This window comes from Macaca fascicularis, chromosome 9 (assembly GCF_037993035.2).
Source record: "Macaca fascicularis isolate 582-1 chromosome 9, T2T-MFA8v1.1".
Classification (NCBI taxonomy): Eukaryota; Metazoa; Chordata; class Mammalia; order Primates; family Cercopithecidae; genus Macaca; species Macaca fascicularis.
This window is the reverse complement of record NC_088383.1, coordinates 112,597,348-112,621,108: the sequence shown is the minus strand read 5'-3', so window position 1 is coordinate 112,621,108 and position 23,761 is coordinate 112,597,348. Positions and strand designations below refer to the sequence as shown.

Genomic DNA, 23,761 nt, shown 5'->3' with positions numbered 1-23,761 from the left:
ATCTGCCACCATGCTCTACTGGTTCACTACCCACCACTTCTCCCCTCAGCCTTCCCCATCACCTTCCACCCCCACCCTCTCCCACCTCCTCTCCCCACTAGTATTTAACACCCTCTGCCTTTCACCTCCTACCATGGTAGCACATCGCCTTTACTACTGCCCTCCACCACCACTCACTGGCACTCCACCATCCTTGGTTTGTTTATTTATTTTATTCAATAAATATTTATGACATATCTGCTGAAAACCAAGCTCTGTCCTGAGCACTGGAGACACAGACATGAAACATACATGGATCCTGTCCTCGGGGCTGTCACTAACTGGCTCTGTGACCTTGGGGAAGACAACACTTCCCTCTCTGGCACAATGGGTGGCCTCTACTCTGTGGCTCCAAGACAAGTCTCAGCAGCACAGGCAGCATTAATTAACACACAGCCTCAAGGGCTGGGGATTCTGGTGGGGCCCCCAAGATCCACGCCCTGTCCTTCAGGAGGTGGAGCCCGCCCATCCTGTCACCGTGGGGAAAGAGAACAATGAAGAATGGAGGAGAAGTGGGTGGAGCCGTAGAAAGCCACAAAACGTGACAGAGGCCTTCTGGGATGTTTCAAATTTTGGTCCTCCAAGGCAGGAATTTAATGATGCAAAGAGCTCGGCATTGGGCCTGTCCAGACCCTTCCACTCCCTAGAGGAGGAGGAGCAGCTTCCAGGAAGGAGATGGAAGACAGGGAGAGAAGGGAGAGGGAGAGGCCCAGCCCTCAGTCCGGGCTGTGTTGGCTTTGGTCTGCATCCCTCTGTACCACTTTGCATTTCCAATCCCCCTCTTCTCCAGAGGCCCCAGACAACAGTCTCCAAAGCCCCAGGCCAGCCGGACACCCTGTGCATGAGCCCCCGGGCCTCTCTAGAGCAGCTTCCTGCCTGCCAGGCTCACTAGGAAGGGGTGGTACGAGGAGGAGTTCACCTTGTCCTCACCAAGGAGACAAGACGGGAACGGCTGAACAGTGCAAGGGCTTTGGACGCCGTCAGGCTATGAAGGCTGGAAATGCTCAGAAGAGACCCAGATAGTCTGGAAAGGCTGCCTGGAAGAAGCTGAATGGCCTCTGGATAGTGCAGAGGAGGGGAGGCCATTTCAGGGAAGGGGACGCTGGGAAGAAGGGCAGAGAGTGGCACTGGCTACAGGTGCCTTGCCTGGAAAAGATGCCCACTGGGCTCCGGCCAGCCTCAGACACAGCTTGACTTTTGTTTCATAAAATATGTGCTGGTGAAAGGCAACATCACACATTATTGAGGTTTGCATCCAGAGGTAGAAATGGAAGCATAAGAGAAAAATCACCCCTGCTGTGTGGGTAGCTAACACATTGTGGTGCATCTGCACAATAGAATACTACTGAGCAGTAAAGAGCAATGAACTACCGATATGAATAACAACATAGGTGAATTTCAAAATAACTATGTGAGTGAAATTAGCCTGTTAAAAACAAAGCAATACACGATTCCTGAAGCAATTGCAGGGCTTCCATTCCCTTCAAAACCCTTCCTCTCCTTCCATTTTTTATCAAATTCTAGAAAGTGCAAATGAAGCTGTAATGATCAAAAGCAGATAAGTGGCCCGGGTACGATGGCTCACACCTGTAATCTCAGCACTTTGGGAGGGCGAAGGGGGCAGATTACCTGAGGTCAAGAGTTCGAGACCAGCCTGCGCAATATGGTGAAACCCCATCTCTACTAAAAATATAAAAATTAGCCAGGCATGGTGGCAGGCACCTGTAGTTCAAGCTACTTGTGAGGCTGAGGCAGAAGAATCACTTGAACCCAGAAGGTGGAGGTTGCAGTGAGCCAAGATCGTTCCACTGCATTCCAGCCTGGGAAACAGAGCAAGACTCTGTCTCAAAAAAAAAAAAAAAAAAAAAAAAAAAAAAAAAAAAAAAACCACACACACACAAAACGAAACAAAACAAAAAAACAAAAGCAGATGAGTGGACGCCTGCGATGGTCGGGGGAGACAGGCAGGATTACCAACAAGCACAAGGCGACATTTGGCAGTGTGGCTGTGTTCCTTATCTTTTTTTTTTTAATGGGTGGTTTTCAATGGTCTATGTGTTCCTTATCTTGATGTGGTAATGATTTCATAGGGGTACACTATGTCAAAACTCATCAAATTGGATGCTTTAAACATGTGCAGTTTAGTGTATGTCAGTTACACCTCCCTGAAGCAGTTTTTAAAACCCTGCTGAGCCCAGCTGCTGCTGAGAGCCTTTCCTCTGGGGTTCCCCCTCCCCAGCCTCCACTCAGAATCCATGGAGCAACTGCAGGGCCACCAATCTCTTCAAAATGCTTCCTCTCCTTCCCACCCATCCTACTCGAGGTCCTGGGGCCCTGGGTAAAGGCGCAGAAAACACTGACTCTGGGCAAATATAGTGGAGACACAAGGGGCCAGAGACCCAGCCCCTGGAAGACATTCCCCAAGGCTCCCTTCCAGAGAGGACCCCTGCCAATCCCAGTGTTGGGTAAGGGGTTGAGGGTGGGGCTGGGGCAGCACAGGCCCAGCACCCTGGCTGGCAGCAGAACAGACAGAGGAGGTGGGGCCAGGAGGACTCTGGGCCAGGGGTACCATGTGCACCCAGGCATGTGGGCTCCAAAAACACACTCATGGGCACACACATACACCTGTGAGCACGCAAAAGTAATCCCAACCCTAGGCCATTCATCGTCTCCCGTATCCCTGAGACCAAGAACCACATACTTACACATGTACTGTGACACACACACGCAGTCATGTACACATGGATGTGCAGAACAATACATACAAAACACACACCTATCACACATGGGTCATATGCATCAAATAATAGTGGCAGCCATTTGCCAAACTCTGAACTAGTTTTACACACACTGGTTTCACCCTTATGGCAAACTTATAACTATTAAACTTATTATCAACCAATTTACAGACGACAAATATGTGCCTCAGGGAGATTAAGTGGCTTGCCCAGGGTCACAGAACCAGTAAGAAACGGACCTAGAAGCCAAACCCAGCAATCTGACTGCAGAATCTTTGTTATTGGCCATTAAGCATTAAGAGGCCAGACACAGTGGCTCACACCTATAATCCCAGCATTTTGGGAGGCCAAGGCAGGAGGATCACTTCAGACCTAGGAGTTGGAGACCAGCTTGGGCAACAAAAGCAAGACCTCATCTCTACAAAAAATTTAAAAATTAGCTGAATGTGGTGGTGCGTGCCTGTACTGAGTCCCACTAGTCCCAGCTACTCAGGAGGCTGAGGCAGGAGGATCCTTGAGCCCAGGGGTTGAAGGCTGCAGTAAGCCATGATCATGCTACCGCATTCCAGCCTGGGTCAGAGTGCGACTGTGTCTCAAAAAAATTAAAAGGCATTAATAGCCAAGAATTCATGGATTTGGTGTGCTGGATAAATTTTTAAAATGCAAATTTAAAAAATACTCATAACCTATAAACTATGAAAAAAAAAAAAACAAAGATTCCTTCAGGCTGGGTGCAGTGGCTCACACCTGTAATCCAAGCACTTTGGGAGGCCGAGGCAAGTGGATCACTTGAGGTCATGAGTTCGAGAACAGCCTGGCCAACATGGTGAAACCCCGTCTCTACTAAAAATACAAAAATTATCTGGGAAGGGTGGCACATACCTGTAATCCCAGCCACTTGGGAGGCTGAGGCACAAGAACTGCTTAAACCCAGGAGGCAGACAGTTGCAGTGAGCCAACATGGCACCACTGCACTCCAGCCTGGGTGACAGAGCAAGACTCTGTCTCAAAAAAGAAAGAAAACAAAAAAGGTTCTTTCATGTACCACCCAAAAGCATCTCATGTAGCATACATACAGGGCAATACATTGATACATGTATTTATATGTATGCCACCAAAACACAGAAATGTAAACCATGTCCTCAGCCCTCCTGCATTCTTGCTGGGACGCGACACAACCTGGAAAACCAATGTTGAAAATGGTTTGGCAGTTTCTCATGAAGCGAAAAACGCCTAACATATGTCTCCAGCACTCGCACTTCTGGGCATTTCCCCACAAGAAATGAAAACATGACCTGCACACAAATGTACAGCAGCTTTATTCATGATAACCCTGAACTAGAAAAAACTCAAACGTCCTTCAGCTGGTGAACAGTTAAAAATGTGGCAGCTCCATGCAATCACTACTCTGCAATAAAAAGGAGCATAACCACTGATGCACACACACACACAAATGGCTCTCAAAAGTATGCTACGTAAAAGAAGCCAGATGCAAAGGGCTGTATGCTGTACGATTCCATCCGTAAGACATTCTGGAAAAGGCAAAACTAGAGAGACACAGAGATCAGTAGGTATCAGAGAAAGAGAGCAGGGGAGAGATTTGACTACAAAGAGGCAGGAAGGAAGTTTTTATGGCGATGGAAGTGTTCCATTTCTTAGCCTGGACAACACTGTCAGACCTCATCTCATTGTACAAATAAAAATAAAAAATTAGCCAGGCATGGTGTCTTGCACCTGTAATCCCAGCTACTTGGGAGGCTGAAGCGCGAAGATGGCTTGAGCCCAGGAATTTGAGATTGCAGTGAGCTATGATAGCACCACTGCACTTCAGCCTGGGTGACAGAGCACGATTCCGTCTCTAAAAAAAAAAGAAAAGAAAGAAATAATGTTCCATATCTTGAGATTGGGGTAGTGGTTACACAACTTGTACATTGTCAAAACTCACAAAACTACACATTTGAAAAGGACAAGTTTTACTATATACATATTATACCTCAATTTAAAAGCTATAGCTGGCTGGGTGCGGTGGCTCAGGTCTGTAATCCCAGCACTTTGGGAGGCCAAGGCAGGCTGATCACATGAGCCCAGGAGTTCGAGACCAGCCTGGGAACATGGCAAAACCCCTTCTCTACAAAAAAAAAAAAAAAAAACTACAAAACTTAGCCAGACATGGTGGTGCACACCTGCAGTCCCAGCTGCTCAAGTGGCTAAGGCGGAAGGATCACTTGAGCCCGGAAGGTTGTAGTGAGCCGTGGTAGCACCACTGTACTCTATCCTGGGCAATAGAGCAAGACCCTGTCTCAAACAAAAACTTAAATTAAATTAAAAAATAAAATCTATAATACAACTAACAAGTCACATCTTCATTCAGACAGAGAGAAGAGAGGCTGCACTTTCTCACCACTATAGCACCGCCATCAGCTCACCTTGCGCAGTGCCTTGGAGGTGGCCATCTACCAGAAGACCCCCAGTGCTTGGTTGGGCCTGCCACCCTAACCCTTAAGCTCCTTCCACAGCTATGGAACAGAACAGGGGTTCCCTGCCCCGGGTATGGAGAGAGAGCACTTTGGTAGCTGCAAAGCCCCACTCACTGACTACCGTGCCTGTCTTCTGCCAACAGTGTGAACAGGTCGTCGGGGCAGCCATGGAGGCCAGGCCCGCCCTGAGCAGCTATCCTCAGCCCCTTCTCTCTGTACTCAGCTCGCTGTGTGATCATCGCCTACCAAGCCACCTCTGGGGAGACCACTTGAAAACCCTCTCTGGTGTGCTGGGCATTTCCTGCCATGGACTGTGGGCTCCTGTCATGTGGCAGGCCCCAGCAGCACTCCTGACCTGCTCTGCCCTGCTCCTGGCTCCAGGGGAGCCCCTGAGCACCCCTCATTCAATCTACCAATCCTGCCTCAGGAATAAGCACACCTGGGTTCTGTCCTCTCTTGTCCACCCTACGGCTACAGCCCTAACTCAGGCCTCACCACTCTTCTGAACCAGGGCAGGGGCCACGATGCGCTCTGCCCAGCACTCCTCTAGGGGGCGCTGTTCTCATGGACTACGAGTGTCCAATGTGAAGCCTTCATCAGGGTGACCCCCTCCTCCCCCACTGCGGCTGCTCCTGCTCCTGCTACCCCCTCCTCCATCCCGGCTGGCATTAAAATATTGGGGGCAGGGAGTGGAGTGGCGAGCAGAAAGCAAAATGAGAATGAACCTTGGACATAGCTCTGATGCCAAGGGTCCAGAGGGGGCAGCAGGGGGTGGGGCTTCCTCCCTACACTATCCAACAGGGTCCCTCCCAGCACCGGGACTATGACTCTTTAAGGTTCCTATTCTATGAATGAAGGAGTTGGATTCAGAATTGTTAAGCAACTCACTTGTGGTCACACAGCAGTTATGTGGCAGAACTGAGACTTGAACCCTGGTCTTCCAAGGCCACGTCTGGGGTCCTTTACCCTACTCAGCCTCTGGTACTAGAGCTCCTTTTCCCCATAAGTCCAAGACGGCAGGCACTTCGGGGAAGGTTGTGTGCAGGAGGGGCTGGGGGCTGGGGGAGCAGCTGTAGCAAAGGGTCTCAAAAGGGGGTGTGTGGGGGCTGCACAGCTGCTCCACCAGGGACACACACAACTGGATGGAGCCCCAGTTGTGCCACCTGGCTCTCAGCAGAGCTCCCAGGGAGGGCCCTCAAGTGACAGGTTTACAGGCTTCTTGGGAGCCCCAGGGGGGGCATCCTCCTCAGGCGAGGCTGCTGCTGACATGGTGGAAACTCCGACAGCCCCATTCCTCCTGGGCATTTATGAGCTGCCAGACACAAGCCTGGCCAGCCCTCTGGGTGACCCTCAGCTGGTGGACCACATTCCTGCCTCTCAGCGGGGTCCCGGGGCAGATGCCTGGACACACATAGCCTCCGGAGTGACCTCCCCATGGCCCCCACCAAGCTCTGCCCCAGAACCACTGGCAGAGCCCCAGATGCCCTAGGCTGGTCTCAGCTGGGCTGCCAAGGAGAGATGGGGGGAGCTCACCACCCCAGCCAAGAGCAGAGGCACTGATACTGATGCCAGTGCCCAGCCTCTCATGGCTTCAAGGGCAGTGTCTTGATTTATGCCCCCAACGCCATTCTGGCACAGATCCTCTGAAGTTAGGTTTACACATTGAGTGAGGAACCCACATCTGAACCCAGGGCTGGCTGCCCCCAAACGAGGCAGCTCTGTCACTAACTGTAAGACCTCTGGGAGCCTCACTTTCCTCATCTGTAAAATGGGGTCATGGCAGGCCTTCATGGGATTCTTGTGAGGATTAAGATAGATGGTGTACGTAAAATTCAGTAAGTAGTTGCTATTATTATTATTATTATTATTCCTATTTATATCACTCTGCTTTCTACCCCCACACCTTTGCTCAAGCCATTCCCTCTGTCTCACCTGCGCCTCTCCAAACCCCACCCAGCTTTCAAGGCCCAGCTAAAGCCCACTGCATCCAAGATCATCTTGTTTTGAACCCATGGTCCTGAATACCAGTGCTGGCATCATCATCTTCATCCAAGAGACAGTCTCGTCTCACTTTCTGGGCGGTGGAGCGAGGCACAGAGAATGAGCATTGGAGGCAAGAGGCCCTGGGTTCAAACCCTGACCAGGCCACAGACTTGCTGTGTGACTTTGGACAAGTTGCTTCACCTCTCTGGACCTTGATTTATTTCTCTGTAAAATGAAGCTCATCATAGCCGCCCTGCCCACCTCTCTAGGCTGTAGTGGTGTCCCGGTAAATTTACAGATGTGAAAGAATTTTGCAAACTTTAACACTTGATCTCAACATAAGGTCTTTTTTAAAAACATAAAAGCAAACATAACTACTGCAGGAAGTGATCGGCTCATTTCAGCCCAGTGGGAAACCAGGAACTTCAGTCCTATTTTACCCCAAACGTCCTAATCTCAGATTGCCAAGGTGGTCCTGATTTGGACTCGCTTATCTGCATTAACTGAACAGGTCTCTGGGGGAAAGGATTTAGGAGAACGGCTGGAAAGCTGGGGATGCCTGACTCCTGGTGGGAGATGGACAGGTGGGGATGGAACTTGGGGGACAGAGATGATTGTAAAACTGGGCAGAATTAAACTTCTTTGGGTTCCCTAAAGGGGCCTCTACCTCCCACACCTGCCTCTGATTTCCAGGCTTGGCCCAAGCCCACTTCTGTGCTGGGAACCTTTCCTTCCTCCTTCCCACCTATATAAAATGCCTTTCTCATACATCCTTCAGAAGTAGACTTTTTCCAGACTAGGTTAGGGGCCTTACTATGGACCTCTGAGGACCCCATAAGCCCCCTAACGGAGCACCCATCACCAAGCAGCCTTTCCCAACCCTGGTTCTTACACAAGATTAAGCCCAGATACCCCAAGGCACTTGTTGTATGCAATGCATTGACTTGTCTCTTCTGCCTCCAGAATGGTTTGGTTCTATGCCATCCTCAGGAGAGCTGAGAAGTCACTCCCATCAGCTTCTGTGTTCTGCAGAGTAGCACTGCACTGGGAAAGGCTGCAGGGTTATTTATGCCTGTCTCTCCCCCTGATGGACTGGGAGCCTCCCCAGCACAGAGACCACTTTCTTTTTTTTGAGACTGAGTCTGGCTCTGTCACCTAAGCTGGAGTGCCGTGGCCTAATCTCGGCTCACTGCAACCTCCGCCTCCCATGCTCAAGAGATTCTCCTGCCTCAGCCTCCTGAGTAGCTGGGATTACAGGCACAAGCCACCACGCCTGGCTAATTTTTCTATTTTTAGTAGAGACGGGGTTTTACCATGTTGGTCAGGCTGGTCTCAAACTCCTGACTTCATGATCTGCCCACCTAGGCCTCCCAAAATGCTGGGATTACAGGCATAAGCCACGGCGCCCAGCCCCATTGTCTTTTTTACTGCTGTTTCCCCATAGCCTAGTTCACAGCACACAGCAGGTCCTCAATAAAAGTTGCTGAATGAATTGCTAGTGTTTGATTCTTCTATCTACTGATGAATTGGCAGGAGTTCAGGCAGCACCCATTTTGTGCCTTGCCCTTTCTGGTGTCCAGTGGAGAAATTAGAAAAAGAATGGAATAAAGGGAGCAGCTCCCTTCCCTGCCTAGCACGCCTGACTACAGCCTGCCTGCTCAAGAACCTTCAATAGCTCCTCACTTGCCGGCAGTAGAAAAGAATCAGATAAGGAAGGCCATGAGGGTTGATTCTTTCTTGTGTATCAAATGCTGCAGAGTTTGCCCTTCAAACACAACCTGATCACACCCTCCAATCCCTGCAAGGCAGGTGTCTATGGGAACAACCCCTACAATGGCCCCAACAATCCCTGCATCCACCTCTTGGCCTTCAGGCCCTTGTGTGACCCCTTCCCCTTAAGCGTGGGTTGGGCCTAACACATAGCTTCGAATGAATAGAATACAGAGGAAGTGGCCGGCGCAACAGCTCACGCCTGTAATCCCAACACTGAGAGGCTGAGGCAGGTGGATCACCTGAGATCAGGAGTTCGAGTCTAGCCTGGCCAACATGGTGAAACCCTGTCTCTACTAAAAATACTAAAAAATTAGCCAGGTATGGTGGCGGGCACCTGTAATCCCAGCTACTCAGGAGGCTGAGGCAGGAGAATTGCTTGAACCCAGGAGGTGGAGGTTGTAGTGAGCTGAGATCACACCACTGCACTCTAGCCTGGGTGACAAGAGTGAGACCCCCATCTCAAAAAAAAAAAAGAATACAGAGGAAGTAATGGAATGTCACACCCAAGACTGGGTTATAAAAAGACTGTGGCTCCCATCTTGGTTACTCTCTTGCCTCTCCTAAATTGCTCCCTCAGGGGGAAGCCAGTCACCATGGTGTAGGGCCACTCCATGGAGAAGCCCATTTGGCAAGGGACCAAGGACTGCCCATAGCCACATGAGTAAGTTTGGCAAGCCTTTTGATGCAGCCACAGCCAACAATGTGACTGCAACCTCACGACAGACATGAAGCCAGAGGCACCTAGCTAAACAGCACAGAGATTCCTGAGCCACAGAAACTGGGAGAGCATTAAATGTTTGTTGTTTTAAGCTGCTAAATTTTGGAATAATTTGTTAAGCGGCAATAGATGACTAAAACAGTATCAATAGTTCCATTTCACAGATAAGGAAACAGAGGCTATGAGAGGTAATAACTTGGCCCAAAGTCACATAGCTGGTAAGTGGCGGAGCTGGGCTCTGAACTCAGATCTGTCGCACTGTGCAGAGGTTCCTCCATGGACCCCAGCTAGCTGTCTGGCATGCTCAGTCCCCTCTCTCCTCCTAAGTCAGTTTCTCCATGAACACCGCAGCCCCCATGCATGCCCAGGGTGGGGGCCATGTTAGCACCCTAGCACCTCCCACAGAGCGCCTGGCGTGGGAACAGTAGGTCCTGCTGCTCCCTGGAAGATGAATGAACCTATCATGACAGGGTGGGTGAAAGAAAGTGGTAGGGAACGGGCAAGACAGGCACCTTCATAGCCAAGTTAATCCCCAACTGAGCCTCTTGCTCTCACTCACTCTGCAACATCCCCATACTGACATTTCTAGCAGCCAGAGGTGTATACAGCTGTGACTCCCAATTCCCCACTGCTGGGAAGAGGACCATCCTCCTCCTCTCCCTCTTGTGTCCCACCTCAAGATCCCAGGAGGGGACTCCAAATGTTAACTCTTCAGGGCTCAGCTCCCAATCCCTGTCCCTGTCCTCCCAGCACCTCCCCAAAGCCCTCCAGGCCAGGCCTGGAGAATGGGGGGAAGCACAGCCCAGTAACATCAGCACCCCTAGTTCCCCATATAAAATCCATAGTCATGCATGTGTACATGCGTGCACACACACAGATGGCAGGTGTGCCTCATGGCAGACACAAGCACTGTTGTGTAGGCCCAGAAGCGCTGGGGGACACAGAGGCAGCAGGTGAGTGTGTATGTGTGTGTGCATGCGTGTATGTATATGTGTGAGTGTGTTTATGTGTGCACTTGTGGCTGTATGTGTGTGTGTATGTGTGCATGAATGTGTGCATGCATTGTGTATATGTGTGCATGTGCATATGTGTGTATATATGTGTGTGTGTATGGATGGATGCATGTGTGTATGTGTGTGCACCTGCGTGTGCATGTGTGTGTGTGCACGCATGTATGTGTGTGCATGTGTGTGCGCATGTGTGTGCATGTGCACGTGTGTGTATGTGCACGTGTGTGTGTATGCGCTGGCAAGCACACACAGGCCTAGAGGAGCCTCCACAAAAACCTTCATAAAAGCACACTCTGTGGAGTGCTTACTATGTAACTTACCCTTCCCAATTTACAGAAGTGGACACTGAGACGCAGACAGATGAAGGGACTGACCCAAAGTCACACAGCCAGCAAAAGCAGAACAGGATTCAAAATCTCCCAGAGAATAACTGCTCCTCCTTCCCTTCCTCTCCAAATACTGCCTGGCCTCACTGCCCAGCCCTGGCCTCCCCTCCCTGATGGTTCCCCCACCCACCCCCTCAGGCCACCTTCAGCTCCAACTGCCCTGCCGCCCAGCAGGCAAGGGCCTCTGTCCACCCCATACTCTTCCCCCCTACCCACTAAGCCAGCATCTGCTGGGAGCCACTGTGTGCCAGGCGCCAGGCTGAGGCAAGGGAACGTAGAGCTAGAGTGACCCGATGCCCACCTCCCTGGAGTCCACAGGCACGAACGGGGTGTGGGGGTGTGCACCTTCAAGCTCCGGAGCTCCCCTTGGCCTAAGCCCCCAGAGCTGCTGCCAGGAGATGGGTGGCTCCCTCTGCTAATCTCACAAGGCCACTGGATGCCTTCTCCACTGCTGCCTGCTTGAGGATTAAGGAACCCAAGAAGGGTAAGTAGTGGACCGGCTGCAGAAGGAAGAAGGCCTGGCTTCCCCACTGAGGCACCAGCTGTGTGGCCTCAGTTAGCCATTTCCCTTTCTGGCCGCAGCCTCTCCCTCTGTGACAGGAGGGGGTGGGAGCCAATGTCTCGGGTCCCTGTACACCAGCATCCTCTGACACTCAGGCTTGTTAAATCCAGAGACTAACCTGAGGGTGACATGTATGTCTGGGTGCATGTGCATGTGTCACCTACACATCAGCCGTCAGCAAGGGGTCCATTCCTTGCCCTGAGGGAGCACTGAAGGGAGGTGAAGGAGGAAGGTGGGGGGAAAGGAAGAAGAGAGGACAGCAGAGGCGAGAGGAGGGAGGCCTCCCAGTGTCACTGCTGCCTCCCTTTTCGCACTCCCCTTCCCACCCCTGTCAGCCTGCCCTCAAGACTGGGAGCAGCTCTGGAAACCTGCCGGATGGAAGAGATCAAGCGTGTAACCACTGAAACCATTTTCCAAACGGGAATTCATTTCCCCATGGGTGTCCTGCCAGGCTGGTCCCAGAGGAACCCGACTCCTCACCACCAGCTGCACTACACACACACACACACACACACACACACAGAGGCATGGCACAGGCACAGAGGACCATAGATGTGGCTGCCCCCGCATGGAAACATAGGCACGGCAACACACAGTCGCTTCAATCCACAGTTACAGACACATCACACAGGTACACAGAGATCTAAAACACAGATACACATCTGTTGACATCAGAAGCTCAGAGAGCCAAAACACGTCCACAAACAAAACACACAATTAGATAACCCCCGACACACATACAGAGTCCTGGGTCCTCCTCTGTCGCCCTCCCCTCACCCACTTTAACGTAGCAATCCAAAATGTTTGACCTGAAACAAGCCGAAAGTCCAAGGCCCTAAAGAAAATACAATCAGCCAGGCGCGGTGGCTCACGCCTGTAATCCCAGCACTTTGGGAGGCTGAGGCGGGTGGATCACGAGGTCAGGAGTTCAAGACCAGCCTGTACAACATGGTGAAACTCCATTCTACTAAAAATACAAAAAATTAGCCGGGCATGCCAGCAGGTGCCTGTAATCCCAGCTACTCAGGAGGCTGAGGCAGAGAATTGCATGAACTCAGGAGGCGGAGGTTGCAGTGAGCTGAGATCGTGCCACTGCACTCCAGTCTGGGCGACAGAGTGAGACTACGTCTCAAAAAAAAAAAAAAAAGAGAAGAAAAATACAATCCAGGACCATTTCAATGTGCCTTCAGGAGCCCAGCTACAGGCTACGGCACCCCTAGGAAGGAGCAAACCCCTGTGTCTCACGCTGGCCCCAGCTCATTTCCCAGAAGAAGGTGAAACCAGAGCTGCTGGGGCAGCCAGGGCGTGTGTACAGCTGTGGGCACACATGGGTGTGGATGCGTGAGGACGCATATGCAAGGGTTCTGATGGGGGTGGGGGTTGGCTGTGTGGGCACAGGCAAACACTCCCTCTCCAGACCTTCCAACTCCTGTCCCCTCTACTTGTGCAATGGCAAAGGCCAGGGCCAGCTTACGGGAGGCCCCGCCTGGGAGGGCAGTGCTGGCAAAAGGGTGGAGGCCAAGGCAGATGGGGCATTTGATGAGCGCTCACTGATGGCCACCTAGCCTGGAGGCCCAATTCCTAGAGTTCTCAGAGCACCCCAAGTGATCCTCCTGCCTCCAGGGAAATGGGACAAATGAGAGGGAAGGAATATGACCCTGGGCCCAGGATGCCTTTCCAAGCCCTCCTGATTTTCCCCATGTTGAGTTCTCCGCTCACATGATTCATGTAATCCTCACAATAATCTTGTTTTCTTTTTTTCTTGAGACAAGGTCTCGCTATGTTGCCCAGGCTGGTCTCAAACTCCTGGGCTCAAGCAATCCTCCCACCTCAGCCTCCAAAGTGTCTGGGATTGCAGGCGTGAACACCGGACCTGGCCTGCACAGCAGTCTTAGGAGGAGGGTGCTATTACTAGTCTCATTGACAGGTGAGAAAACTGAGGCTCAGGAAGACATTTGCCTTCCTTACAAAACACATCCACCCACTCCCAGAGCATGAGCTAGGGTGGTCTCAGGTCCTCACCCTCTAGGGAGCCTGTGCTCCAGCTGGAGGACAGTGTAGTGTGTCCCGAGCCTGCTCTGAGGGCCTCTCTGTCCTTCACAGACCACAGGCTTGCCCAAGTCTGACTCCAGTGGAAAATGCCAGTCGGCTCCAGACCCTCTGCCAACAGGCCCCACCAGGGCCAGCAAGCCCTGAGAAGAACCCCCACCCCACAGACAGGCAAGACCAGGCCCAGATCAGTCCAATCCAAGTCTCCAGCCAAGGCCCAGGCCACTGGCAGTGCCCCTGGCCTGGCTCCGGATTATGTGTCTTCCAGGGCCTTCCATCTGTCACTTAGCCCTCCAAACCCAGGATAGAATTCATTTCCTTTTAAGAGAGCCAATCATTTGCTTTTCCTACATCTTTCCCTGTCTTTTTTCTTTTTTAATTAGAAATTACTCTCCCAAAGTCCAGAGCCTGGAAGGGAGAAGCCACCTGGTCACCAGTTCCGGCTGCAGATGCCCACGCGCTCCTGCCGCCACCCTCCTTCCTTCCTGAGCCTCTCCCAGGTTCCTCAGTGCCCACTGGACTCGGCAGATGGACACTGTCCCACCTCCTAATACCCCGTCCGAGCAGGGGACATAGGGGAGTGCATCAGGGACTCCCCAAGGTCAGCCCGCGCTGTTCTGGCCAGTTTGTAAAGGAACCCCAGTTCCCAGGGCCCAGGGAAGACACACAAGTCCCTAGGAAGGCTTCTCCTCTCTGGGTCTGTTGCCACATCGGCCACGGCGCTCCCCAGACCACAGTACTAGAGCTAGGGGAACAAGAGAACAGGGGTTGGAGCAAGCAGGAGCTCTGCAAATGGGGAGCCAGCCAGTGGCCCCCTCTCTTTCACCCCTTCAGCTCCAGGCTGTGGGTCTGTCTGACTGTGGATGTGACCTGCAGGGCTCAGAAGTTCGCTGGCCTCCCCCACAGAGCACACACTTGGAGAAGCGAGGTCAGGCACTGTGGGGTGCTGTCACTTGCACACCCGTGTGCTTAGGCACAAGCCAGCACAGGTGCACACCCACAGGCACCTTCAGTGCCTACTCACGAGCAAAGACACTCATGCACACTCGGCACACATGTGGGTGCCCATATGTCTTTGCGGGGCTCCAGCAGAGAACACAGCACCACCTCCAAGGCCCACATCCCAGGGCCGACAAGCAGGTCCCCCCAGCTATCTAACTGGCTGCCTCTGTCCCGGGAGAGGCGGGTAGGGACACCCAGGACCTCGCATCCCACTTGGGGACTAGTCAGCACCTTGGTAAGAGGACATGGAGGTAAGAGGACAAGGAGACTTTGTGGGGAGCCTCAGCTGCCTGATTCCCACCATCAGCGGGAGGCGCCACTGTCAGGGAAGGCACCCCTCTTCCCGCTCTGCCCAGCTCCCTTGCTGCCCCCACCCCAGTGCCCACCACCAAAAGGTGTCCCTCACACAGCCCCAGAACCCCCATGGAGTGAAGAGGTAGGGGCATGACCAAGCCCTCAGCCCCAGCGCCCCTCCGCCGGGCCTCCCCAGGCGGTCTCCGGGCTAAGGTGGGCGGGCCCGCAGGCATCCGCGGGGCCTTACCATGGAGAGTGCTCCGGGTGATCTGTCCCCCCATCTCGGGCGGCGGGCAGTGCAGCCACCTCTGCTGGGCCGGCCGGCTGGTCACTGAGTCGCCCCGGCCGGCTGCTCCCCTCCTCCTCCCCCGTCTCCTCCCCCGCGGGCGGAGACCGGCATGGCAGGGCCGAGGCCCCTCCCGCGCCCCCACGCGCCCCCACGCGCCCCCTCCCGCACACGCGCACGCCGCCCGCCCGCGGCCAGCCGGCCACACGCGCACGCAGCACGCACACCCCTCCGGCCGCCGCCTCCCCGCTCCCACCCACTCCAGCCTCCCCACCTCCCGCGCTGGTACAGCCGATGGGATCTGTCATGTTTATTTACATAAGGAGGAGGAGACTGGAGGCTTCCTGAAATAGCAGCGAGCTCCAGAAAGCGAGCAGAGGCGCGCACACGCACACACATCCCCATCACACACAGCCCCATCTCAGGGATGCAGTGACACACACCCCTCCCTGAACGCCCAGGCCGACAGCCATTCATTCACCAGCCTCATGCACCTACTATATGCAGAGGTCCGGCTAGGTGAGAGCAGACCCCCTGGGAGGCAAAACAGACATTGTCCCTGCCCTCAAGAGGTTCACAATCAAGCTGATGGAGCTGTTCATCAAGTGCTAACACCGTTTCTGTCTTCTTCCAGGCTCTGTTCCAAAGGCTTTGCAAGTATTAACTCCTTTGGTCCTCACAGGCTGAATGATGAGGTCAGTATTACAGTCATTATCAACAGGTACCATCTCTAAGATGATGATGATGGTCTTACAGATGAGAAAACTGAGACAAAGAGAGGCTGCTCACCTAAAAGGTGGCAAGGCTGGGATGCAAACCCAGGCAGTACAGCACCAGAATCCAGGCTTTTCCCCCCACACCAACCAGTCCCTTTAATCATGTACATACACACACACACACACACCACACCCCAACACAGACCTGCACTATTCTTCTGCATCCTGTCACACAGGTGTGCAGTGTGGGCTCACAGGCACTTGGGAGCATTCACCACTGAGCACACTCAGCCATCTACTGCCCACCAGACATGTACTCACATGGTTACATACACAGCTCTCAATGTACACATTCAACACATGCCTGCTTCCACAGACTCACAAAGTTTCTAGAGAAATCTTAAGGTGGACACGGCACCCCACACTCAGGGAAGAGGGAAAGGTGCAGACAGAGGGGGAAGAGGGAGGCTGGGATGGCAGGCCCCTCCAGCCCTGGGCAGGGATGCCAGGAGCCCAGATCATCATCAAGAGAGCAGCTGCCATGCAGTGAACATGCACTGTGCACCAGGAACTGTGTGGGTGGCAGCGGCTATGATGATATCTGTTTTCCAGAGAAGAAAGTGGAGGTTCTGAGAGGCTAAGGAGCTTGCCTGAGGTTACCCAGCAGGTCACAGGTAGGACCAGGATTCAGGCCATGTCTGAGGGACAATGTCACCATCCAACACAAGCTCAGGGGCCTCTACCAGGACACCAGGACAGCACCCTCCTCCCTGGCCCTAGCCTGGACCCCAGCCCCTGTCCTCAAGGTCTGGGATCTTGGACCCCAGGGAAAGGAATGGGAGGGAAGAGAAAGCCAGTGGGCAGGTGGGAAGACAGAGGGGTAGGGGCTGAGGAAGGAGCCACAGGAAAGGTAGAGGCTGCCCCACAGCAGATGGAACTCAGAGACCTGGGCCCTGTAAGTGACTGGACTGGGTCCTGAGCCCACAGCTCAAGATCCTGCTGCTCCCACTTCTGAGTGGGTCTGGGGAAGGGGTTAGGAGAACAAGGAGGGCCATTCAGGCCTGACCTAGAGTCATCAGCAGAGGGCTGGGCAGGATCTGGGTGGGAGAGCAAACCCAGCCTGCCGAACCTCCTCCGAGCCAAAGGCATGCCCAAGACTTCTGGGAGAAGTCACGACACCCGAGTCCACACAAGGCAGCCCACTTTCCACAGGCACATGCCAGCTTGTGGCTGTGCAGTCACACATACACACACGCACACACTTCCTGGCACACGTACCCAATTCCCATGGGGGCGGGAAGCTAAGTCAGTCTGACAAGGAGAAAGTAAGCCAAACTCTTTTTGACAGATAATGATCATAATAACAGCAAACACGAGGCCTTACTGCGTGCTCCGCACTGCCCTGATCATGTGACGCATTTAACTTGTTCAATCCTCACGACAACCCTAAGAGATCAGTGTATGTGTATGCCCATTTTACAGATGAGGAAATTGAGGCCAAAAGAAGATGCTTTGGAGGCTGTTCCTGTAGCAGCAGAGTCAGCCTCCGCACCCTGCCTGCCTTTTAACACACCCAGCTGGCCCCTTGCCCACCAACCCCTCGCACATGCCCAGCCTGGCCTTCCTATGGCCCCACACCCAGATACCAGCCTCCCTCTCACCTTGGTTCCTGCCTTCTCCTCACTTGGAATGCCCCCTTCCCATCATCCAGCACTGGGAACATTTCTTCTGGGAAGCCTCCCTAGGGCCCCAGGTAAGAGTAAGTCCCTGTTCTTGGCACTTATCTTTCCTCTGAGCTCCTGAGCTGGGCATCTCCTAACCCTTACCTTACTCTATCCGATACAGAGAGAGCCATGGCCTGGCTGGGGCCCTATCTGCTTGCCCCAGCTTCTCCTGGGTGCACCTCAACCATTTAACTCAACTCTACCCACATTTATTGATGACCCTACTATATGTCAGATACTAAGGGTGCAAGGGTGGTCCTCAGTGGCAGGTCCTGGCTCTCGTGGACTTCCAGTCCAGAGGGACACAAACATTTATCAAGTAGCCTCACTAAGGAGCATATCATCACAACCCGAGAAAAAAGGTCTGAAAGAAATGAGCTCCCACTACTGAGTGGGTCTGGGGAAGGGGTTAGGAGAACAAGGAGGGACTGGGAGCTGGCACGTTTCGGAAGCAAGGTTGGCATGGAGCAGGGTGAGCAGGAGGAGCCTCAGGAAATGCTCCATTGCCCAGGCAGGTTGGGTCAGGGATATACCAGACGGGTCTTCAGGAGCAGGGTGAAGACTCTGGCCTTCCTCCTGAGAGCAACAGGGAAGTCCTGCAGCAGGGAGGCAACAGACCAGACCCACATTTCAGAAAGTCACTGTCCTATCTGCTTGTGAAGGGTGAGGGAGGAGGCAGGAGGCTCCAGGGGTGGGAGCAGCAGAAGCAGCATCCTTCATCCCACACCCCGCAGGGCTGGGCCTTGCCTGACTTAGCCTTACTCCCCTCGGGCGTCGCATCACTCCCGTCCCCGCCCAGAGCAGGCACTCAGAAAACATCTCACAAACAGACCTGAAATCATGTGATTTTCAGACACAGGACTGTGGGAAAGCAGCCAAGTGGTAAACAAGCAGGGACAGGGGCAGGCTGGGGGCTCCGCGAGCTGGGAGTCCTTCAGGTGAGCAGCAGCCCCAACTCTGGCCACTTGAGTGAAACAGAACAGAGAACTGGGAGGTGGCCTGAGTGGCCCCCAGGCCTTCGACACTGTAGTCTAAAGGGTTTTCCCACAGACGTATGAGCCTGTCTCCCACAATCACTTCCCCAAATAGGATGTGGCAGTGTCCTGTGTCTGAGGCTCCCCTCTCCTGTCACTTCACTAGGCAGTGTCCAGGACCTCTAGAGGGGAAGCCAGCCCCAGGATATGGCAGAAGAGCTGCATCCCTTCTCTGTTTTATTCACTGGAGCATCCCATAAAATCTCATTTGGAGCCGGGCGCGGTGGCTCACACCTGTAATCCCAGCACTTTGGGAGGCTGAGACAGGTGGATCACTTGAGGTCAGGAGTTCAAGACCAGCCTTGCCAACATGGTGAAACCCCATCTCTACCAAAAATATAAAAAATTAGCCAGGTGTGGTGGTGCACGCCTGTAATCCCAGCTACTGGGGAGGCTGAGGCAAGAGAATCGCTTGAACCCAGGAGGCGGAGGTTGCAGTGAGCCAAGATCGTGCACTGCACTCCAGCCTGGGCGACAGAGTGAGACTCCATCTCAAAAGAAAAAAAAATTCATTTGGCCAAAGGATTCTGTTACTAAAAGGGGTGAGAAAATCACTAACATACATCATTCATTCACTTATTCATTCATCAACCATTCACTGACTGCCCACTATGCACCAACTGGTAAGCAGGACCCAACACCTGCCCTGCAGAAGCCAGGGGTGTAAAGCGGGCATGGACGGGGAAACAGGCAGTTCCAGATCCCAGCAGGAGCCAGGCTGGGATCGAGGAATGAGATTCTTTCAGCTCTGGGTAAATGATCTGTGTTCCATTCTATAGCCACACTTTGGAAAGGATGTGAAAGGGGAATGGAGAAGCTATAAGCAAATATATAAGCAAATATATATAAATGCTACCATTTGTTGATCACTTACTGTGTGCTAGGAACTGTGCTAAGTATCTCATGTATCAGCCAATCCCAAAACCTCCCTTCAGGAGTTATAATCATCCCCATTTTCAGGCTATAAAACTGAGGCTTAGAGAGGTTATTCTGAAGGGAAGACAAACGAGGCTTTAAACCCAGACCTGCCTGACATCAAAACTCATGTTCTATCCAGGAAAGGGCAAAGGGCAGGGGCCCCTCTTGCTTACAGGAGGGAAGACAAGGGGACAGTGGACCTTCTCCTTAAGGAAGAGAAGGGTTCTGTGTGGCAGCAGAGCCTAGACGTTTTCCAGTGGACAGAAGGTGACATTCCAGGGATGAAGCCTAAATGCAGGCAGAGGACAGGCAGTAAGGCTGGACTTCTCATCTGCTAACAGGTGACCCAGACAGACACTGGAGATGTCATCCTGGAAACTGTGAAGAAAACAGACTCATATATGGCCTGGTTGGAAACTTAATACCTCAAAGCCTGCCGACAGGAAGCAGGGCTGGCTGTGCCCTTGGGGGCCTGGTCTGACAGAATCCCCAGCTACATCTGTCCTCTCGTGCCATCTAGGGAACCTTAGACCCCTTGGCTCTCTAAACCCATTCGGCTCCCAAGGCCCTCCCCACTACTATAGCTGTCCCTCCTTTCCCTGCCATCTCCTGTCCCCTGACCCCTTTCCGACAGCTCCTCCTCCCTTGGGTGCCATCTTGGTTTCCATGATGGTCTACCTAGCTCAAGGCTTTCCTCACCAAGTCCTCTCTCATCCAGGTTTCCCAAGGTCTAGGACCTAGGACCTATTCCCAGCCTAAACGTGCCCTCTCAGAACTCAAAGTCTAAGGCAGAGCCAGCAACTCCAGAATAAAACATGGAACAAATTCACTGGGGAATAGAAACCATCAGTCCAGTCACCAAGCTCTCTAAGGGGGAAGAGCCTCCAGAGAGCAATGGGGCCAGCCCCTACCTTCAGGCAGGCAAAGAAGTTCTGAGCCCATTTTACAGGTGTAGCAAAGAAGGCCCAGCAAATGATAGAGACTTTCCCAAGGCCACACAGTGGGTGGAATACAAAGAGGACTGGGACCCAGGAGTAATGTCTTCTGCTGCTATGCCTAATATGACACACAAATCCGGGCATCAGGAGGTACAGAAGACAGCACTGGACAAGGGAGGGGGTAACTTCTTTTTATGAGGTAGGGGGAAGTGACTAGGGTCTGGGGAGGCCAGGAAGAGGAGGTGACCCTGCTGTGGAGAAGCTGGGAGGCAGCCCCTAGCTGCTATAGTGTTTCCTTTATCAAGAATAAGCGATAATTTGATTGAGCTGATGAGTCGCCTCATCAGCATTTGAGGAGTATGGCCATCCTGCCAGGGCCCCATCCTCTCTACCCATTAGGCTGGGCCTGGCACTGGAGAAAAGGAAGCAGGGAACCCCAGCTGAAAGCTTCCTCCTATGGCCAGAGCCAGGACAAGAGTGGAGGCTGCTGCCTCGAGTCTGGAAGAGTGAGAGATGAGGAGTGACAGGAGGATAAAGGCACCCAGAGACGGAGAGCACAAGCTGTGTGCTGCAGAGAAACTGGAGCCAGGGAGCCCAGAGGGCGTCCTCAGGGGCTGGGACAGGTGCCCCAGCCGTGACAGCTGCCAGCCGCCCAGGAGGATGGGAACACAACAGGTGCAGAGGCGGGGTGGAGACTGAAAGGGAATCTGAGCAAACAGAACCTGGACGAAGTTGAGGCCCCTCCCTGCCCAGGCCCACCGCCAAGCAGCCTTTTCTCTGCCTCTCCGAGACACAAACACACCTGCTCATGCTCCCCAGTTCCAGGCCTCAGGGCCAGCATGGCCAGCCTGGACTGGACAGAAGGGTCACCATCCATGCCAGGCAGGAAGGATAGAACAAGGAAGAAACCAGGTTCCTATTCCCAGGACAGAGTGTGCCAGACAGAGCCCACACCCACTGAGCCCCTAGCTGGAGGCAAACATTTGCCGATGATAAGATCTGTGTCACAGGTCAGGAAGGGTGGATGGATGTGCCCACCCCACCCATGTGGAGGGTGGGAGCTCTGGTCTTCAGGTCAGACAGGTAAGCTACTGAGCTTCTCTGAGCCTCCACCATCTCTTCTCCATGGTGGAGATCACATGGCCCAGAAACTTGTGAAAACTGAATAACTTAACACCTGTGAGGGCTGCTGCCTGGCTCCATCCATAACAGCAACGCTGGAGAGTCAGAGAACTTGGGAATCCACGTAGAACTGGAAGGACTAAGGTCTCTGTCTCAGCCTTGGAAAGGAATGACTTGGGATGCAGGATATGAGTACAGCGCTAAGAATACAGCCAGGCGCAGTGGCTGTATTCCCAGCACTTTGGGAGGCCAAGGTGGGCAGATCACCTGAGGTCAGGAGTTCGAGACCATCCTGGCCAACATGGTGAAACCCTGTCTCTACTAAAAATACAAAAACTAGCAGGACATGGTGGCACACCCCTGTAACCCCAGCTGCTCGGGAGGCTGAGGCAGAATCACTTGAACCCAGGAGGCGGAGGTGGCAGTGAGCCGAGATTGTGCCACTGCACTCCAGCCTGGGTGACAAAAGTGAAAACTCTATCTCAAAAAAAATACATGTTACCCCAAGGAGGAGAAATAGAAGACCTGCTTTAATAAGAAACATTTACTCAGTACCCGCTTACCCTGCACCAGGCACGTTCTAAGCTTTGCATGTATGATTGCATGCGTGCCTCACATGCAAATGCCATTTCAGAGTCCTGGGTAGCTGTCAGTTCTTTTAAGGAAGTAGATTAAACAGTCCCTTGTCACCTGGTTAGTGCTGCATTTTTGCTCAGGAATAGAATGAATTTTAAACTGGAAGCTAGCCTTTGTCCCAGCAATCACAAGTGATAAATTAGCAGGGGCTGAATGCACAAGATTTGCTCCCTACACCAGAACCTGGATGGGGAGAGTGAGGAGGGGCAGGCAATGAGACTTCATGGGGAGAGGAGACGCAGAAAAATGAGGAGACACAGGGTGACGCAGGAGACAGGAGGAGCGCGGGATGTGCTGGAACAAGCCATGGGCCTCGTCCATCTGAGATGCGGAAACGCACTCTGCTGATCCCTGCTGGGCCTGCCTGGATTATGAGAAAAGCTGGCAGCTGATAACAGGAGGTTAAATCCCTCCTCCACAGGCAGAGATCCCCTCAATCCACCCCTCCCTTCACCTCCAGCCCACGCACACACTCACACTCACATACACATCTTCAGCACCACAGCTCAGCCTACGCTCCTGGTGCCCACTCCTTCTTGTGTCAGGCCCCCAGCTAGCTGAAGCCACCCCAAAGCTGGGAGGCCCCCTCCTTCCTCTGGGGATTCTGCTTCCTCTGGCTCTTGCCTGCTTCCTGCCCCTCCCAGGTCCAGCTTACAGAGGGATGGCCAAGCCCAGGACCAGCTGACTTGGCCTCCACTTCTGCTCCCATGCCCTGGCCCTGCCCCTGCCTGCTGCCCCTCCTGGGGCCTCTCACTCCAACCTTTGGGCTCAGATACTGGGTGTCAGTAGCTACAACAAAGTGACAGTACAGGACCCCACAGGGGCTCAGGCCCTTGGCCGGGGTACTCCCAGTATGGCCACTGGCAGCTGGATCCCAGTGCTGTGACACAGCAAACACTACTCAATGCCACCAGTGTTGTCTACACTGGGGGCTTCACAGTACAGGTGGCAGTTAAGAGTAGGCTCCAGAGTCAGACTTCCCAGGTTCACACCTTGGTTCTAACATCTCTAAGTGTCTATTTCCTCTTCTGAAAAATTGGGTTGACAGTAATAGTGCCTAGATCCTAGGGCTACTGGGGAGATAAAATGAGCTCATTCATGTAGTGTGCTTAGAACAGTGTGGGATGCATGGGAAGCACTAGTATGTGGTAGCACCATATACTAGTGATGAGCTACTCCTGACCTCTATACAAAGGCCGTGACCTTACCCTTCCTTACAGATGAGGAAACCAGGACACAGAGGTGGGAAATGGCAGAGTTGGGATTTGATCTCAAGTCGGTCTGCCCAGAGCTGTTCTATCTGGGAGCTTCTTCCCCTCAAAGCTCTTTAGCCCCAAAAGACCTAGAGGCCTTGTG

The 23,761-nt window shown here is 53.1% G+C and overlaps 1 protein-coding gene across 9 annotated transcripts in view; it reads right to left on the bottom strand.

Annotated features, from left to right (window-relative positions):
- The window catches only part of NEURL1 (neuralized E3 ubiquitin protein ligase 1), a 161,312-nt gene that overhangs the window by 83,754 nt on the left and 53,797 nt on the right, over window positions 1–23,761 (bottom strand). For 2 of the 9 annotated variants that reach the window (XM_065521369.2, XM_065521363.2), the window contains exon 2: window positions 4,512–4,635. The exons of 3 other annotated variants lie outside the window; for them this stretch is intronic. In XM_065521369.2, coding sequence (XP_065377441.1) covers window positions 4,512–4,635 — 124 coding nt within the window. Of the gene's footprint in view, window positions 1–4,511; window positions 4,636–15,278; window positions 15,581–22,888; window positions 23,003–23,761 lie in introns of those variants that run through there. 4 more of the 9 variants (XM_065521364.2, XM_065521368.1, XM_065521365.1 and 1 more) reach the window with 4 other exon arrangements.